This window comes from Clupea harengus, chromosome 4 (genome assembly GCF_900700415.2).
Source record: "Clupea harengus chromosome 4, Ch_v2.0.2, whole genome shotgun sequence".
In the NCBI taxonomy this organism is placed as follows: domain Eukaryota; kingdom Metazoa; phylum Chordata; class Actinopteri; order Clupeiformes; family Clupeidae; genus Clupea; species Clupea harengus.
In genome coordinates this window covers 29559398-29563382 of record NC_045155.1, presented here as the reverse complement: position 1 = coordinate 29563382, position 3985 = coordinate 29559398, and the positions used below count along the sequence as shown (strand labels likewise).

Below are 3985 nucleotides of genomic sequence, written 5' to 3'. Positions count from 1 at the left end.
TATATATATATATAGTGTATGTATATATACAGGGGGCACTTAACAAAGTAGTAGCCTAAGCCTACCAATCCCACAGTGTATATATATATATATATATAGTGTATGTATATATACAGTATATGTATGTATTATATATATATATATACACTGTGGGATTGGTAGGCTTAGGCTACTACTTTGTTAAGTGCCCCCTGTCTGATTTTGATGACTGATATGTACTATATTTGTTTTAAATGTGTGTGTGTGTGGGTGTGTGTGTTGTTAGAGGGCCCCTTGACTGTGAACACAAGTGTGGTTGAGATGGTTGAGGTGGAGAGGCGTCTGCTGGAGAGGGGTCATCACTTTGCCCCTGGAGGACACTGGAGCCCCAGCGACTGCACTCCACGCTGGAGGGTAAGCTCCGGTACTGCATATGAGTGTGTGTGTATGCGCGCATGTGTGTGTGTGTGTGTGTGTGTGTGCGTGTGTGTGTGTGAGTGTATGCGCGCATGTGTGTGTGTGTGTGTGTGTGTGTGTGTGTGTGTGTGTGTGTGAGTGAGTGTGTATTTGTGTGATGCAACTGTAGACTTAGTGCAAATGTGTGTGTATTTGTCTCTCTGAGATTTGTGATTTAAAAAGTACACAAAACTGTGTGTATGTGTGATTGGGGGGGTGGGTGGTGGTGGTGTGTGTGTGTGTGTGTGTGTGTGTGGGGGGGGGGGGGTGTAGTGTGTGTGTCCTTGTATGTTTTGTTGCTGCCGTTGTCACTCCACATGAAATTCACCGGGGATTTACCAAGCCATCGCTCCACCTCATGCCTGTCTGTAGGTTGCCATAGTGATTCCCTTCAGGAACCGCCACGAGCATCTCCCCATCCTCCTGCGCCACCTCATCCCCATGCTGCAGAGACAGAGGCTTCAGTTTGGCTTCTATGTTGTGGAGCAGGTTAGACACACGACCATACCTACCATTAACATCATTGCCATACCTTCACTGCATTACGACATCACTGTCATCAGTACAGCAATTAGTCATCATCAGCATTGTCATCACCGTCAGCAGCAGCAACAGCAGTATACCATTACTGTATCCCAGGGTGCTAACAGTCATGTAAGACCTCCAACACCACAATTAGTCGTCATCATGTTATTAGTATCATCACTACTATTATCATCTTCCTCTTTATTGCAGACATCTAGACCTTTCTTTTCATTTCTCCCTGGTCTGGAAATGCTGGATAGGCATTCATTTGCATTAAGGCATCCATCATTTGTGAAGAAAGACTAATAAAAGATAAGATCCTATAACATCACAGCCAATCCTGGGCTTACAGATAAAAGATAACAGGCAACCCTGGACTTACAAGATTTATACTGGTCTAAAGCAGCAGTCTAAAATTCGCCTGTGGAGTGAAGTACGGACTGTTTTGGGTATTTGTAGGCTGTGAAAGGTCATAAAAGGTTATTAAGGGTCCATGAAGTCATGAAAAAGTTTTGAAATGTTGTCAATGAAAGTGGGTGGGAGCCCAGCTGGATTTGAATCACGCTGCTGTTTTTTTTGTCATCACAAAGGATTCAACCACTAAACAATGTAGGGTCTTCAGATTAACATCTTGTAGCCAACAAGTGAGCTTGGAAGGTTTCAACTGGCACTGCTGGTCTCGCATACATCACTAGGCCTCAACCTGGTCATCAACTCAACCGCCAGCCACATGTAGGCTAGGAAGTCAGACGCTGCATACCACAGGCAGGGCTGTTATACAGACATAACACTCATTATCTGACACCCTTATACAGACATTAATACTCATTATCTGACCCCTCATACAGACATTAATAATCATTATCTGACCCCTCATACAGACATTAATAATCATTATCTGAGCAATGAAGTCAGACGTTGCATACCACAGACAGTGCTGTTATACAGACATAACACTCATTATCTGACACCCTCATCTCAAATATCAAATATCATTCACTTCCTCCTCTTGTGCCCCGGACCCTTATTGATAGGTCATTGTAGTAACAACAACAAAGGCCAAGTAGGTTAAAATTACAAAATGAAATAATAAATGTATTTTATAACAATATCGAAAATTGGATTTATTTATAATAATAAGATAAACAATAAAATGTAAAATAATTATTGATTCTTTGTTTTCTTTCTGTATGCTATAGCTTATTTTTCATGAAAGTCTATCAATGCCTGTTTGTTTGTTAAATGTGAATCAGTTTGTGAATCACTATTTCCCCCATTGGTTCTTCACACTGTCGTTTTATTTCCCCAGACTGGAAGAGAGCCCTTTAATCGTGCCATGTTGTTCAATGTGGGCTTTCTGGAGGCCATGAAAGACAAGGCGTGGGACTGTATGATCTTCCACGATGTGGACCACATCCCAGAGAACGATCTTAACTACTACGGCTGCAGGGACATGCCGAGACACTACTCTGTGCTGCTAGACAAGTATTACTATGCGTGAGTGTGACATACTCAGCTTCAAACACACACACGCTTACATGCACGTGTGTATCAAATATCACCTGCGCAAGCATATGGTAACTTTGTTCCCACTATTGACATGCACATTGTCATTCATTTTGGCTGTTGTTAATTGAACCCAAGATGATAATGCTAATTGCCTACTGAATGAATGCTATTTATTAAGCATTACTTTATGTTTTGTTGATGAACAAGTGGAAGAATTCTCAGAAAACTTTCTATTTTCATCCTCAAAATAGAAAATAATGTTTTCTATTCAGTGGACCTCAGTGTAAGTGATCCTCATTTGTACTGCTTGTATTCCTATATTTAATCTAGGCAAAACAGTTGAGAAGAATTCTAATATTCCTAGAAACTTTTGACATCTAACCAGTTTTTATTTCTGCTTACAGGCTTCCATATGAGGAGTTCTTTGGGGGAGTCAGTGGTTTAAAAGTGGATCATATCCACAGAATGAATGGTTTTGCCAACGGCTTCTGGGGCTGGGGTGGAGAGGACGATGACATGTGGAACAGGTGACTCTTACCGGGCAGGCTAGCCTAGGTTAGCTTGTAGAATCTGACCCCAGCCATCAACCCGGTGTGGGTCAGTTGGCGGAGCCAGTGCAATCTCGGTAGTGTAGGCATCCCTAGTATTAATGGGAAATGTGTGTTTTCATTTTGTTTAATGTTTTCAGCTATTTAGTAAGGATGGTGGAATTCCTTTTTGTGTTATCCTTACACTTACTGTAATGAAGACATCATTTAGTTTTAGTCTGTGTGCTTGGTGCTTGCTAGAATTGGCATACGTACAACTTGTGCTTCATTTTGCTGTTAATAACAATAACAAACTCGGATGTTTATTTCCATGAGGGTGCACAACGCTGGCTACTCTGTGAGCCGACCTCCAGGGGACATTGGCAGCTACACGTCCATTCCTCATCACCACCATGGGGAGGTGCAGTTTCTCGGCAGGTAACCACCGTTCGCACCGCACCCGAGGGTCTCCACAGGTCGCTGTTGCGTTGATGTTGTTGTTGTTGTTGTGAGTTTTAGACAAGCCAGGGCACCCAAAGCTGTTCTTTTCTCTCAGACTGTTACTATAGAGTACATGTTTCATTCTTAGATTAATAGTAATATAATTTTTTTATAGATTTTCATGGCGCTATAGCTTGTCAAAAGAGAAAAAAACACTGAATCAACTGTTCTATTTGTTCCACAGATACGCTCTACTCAGGAAATCTAAGGAGAGGCAGAAGGTTGATGGCCTAAATAACTTGTACTACTCCCCTCTAGTGGTGCGGAGGCCTCTGTACACTAACATTACTGTGGACCTCAGCAGGGACTCGGCTCCCCTGCAGAACTATGACTGACACACACACACACACACACACACACACACACACACACACACACACACACACACACACACACACACACACACACACATTCCCCCACCAGCCCTGAGCACTGATTTCTATGATAGTAAACTGCACAGGCTCTTGCCTCCCTACTGCCTGTCCATG

The 3985-nt window shown here is 42.5% G+C and overlaps 1 protein-coding gene across 1 annotated transcript; it reads left to right on the top strand.

The window, feature by feature from the left end:
- The first annotated feature begins 807 nt into the window (after positions 1-807).
- Positions 808-3832, top strand: LOC105893644 (beta-1,4-galactosyltransferase 5-like). Its single transcript, XM_012820084.3, has 5 exons — positions 808-924; positions 2270-2457; positions 2874-2996; positions 3333-3434; positions 3682-3832. The coding sequence occupies exons 1-5, from the start codon at positions 877-879 to the stop codon at positions 3830-3832; spliced, it is 612 nt and encodes a 203-aa protein (XP_012675538.3). The 5' UTR covers positions 808-876.
- The last annotated feature ends 153 nt before the right edge of the window (positions 3833-3985 follow it).

Coding starts and splice junctions, on each gene's coding strand:
- LOC105893644 (XM_012820084.3), top strand. CDS start 877: ATGCTGCAGAGACAGAGGCTTCAGTTTGGCTTCTATGTTGTGGAGCAG. Junction 925..2,269: donor GCTTCTATGTTGTGGAGCAG/GTTAGACACACG, acceptor TTATTTCCCCAG/ACTGGAAGAGAGCCCTTTAA. Junction 2,458..2,873: donor CTAGACAAGTATTACTATGC/GTGAGTGTGACA, acceptor TTCTGCTTACAG/GCTTCCATATGAGGAGTTCT.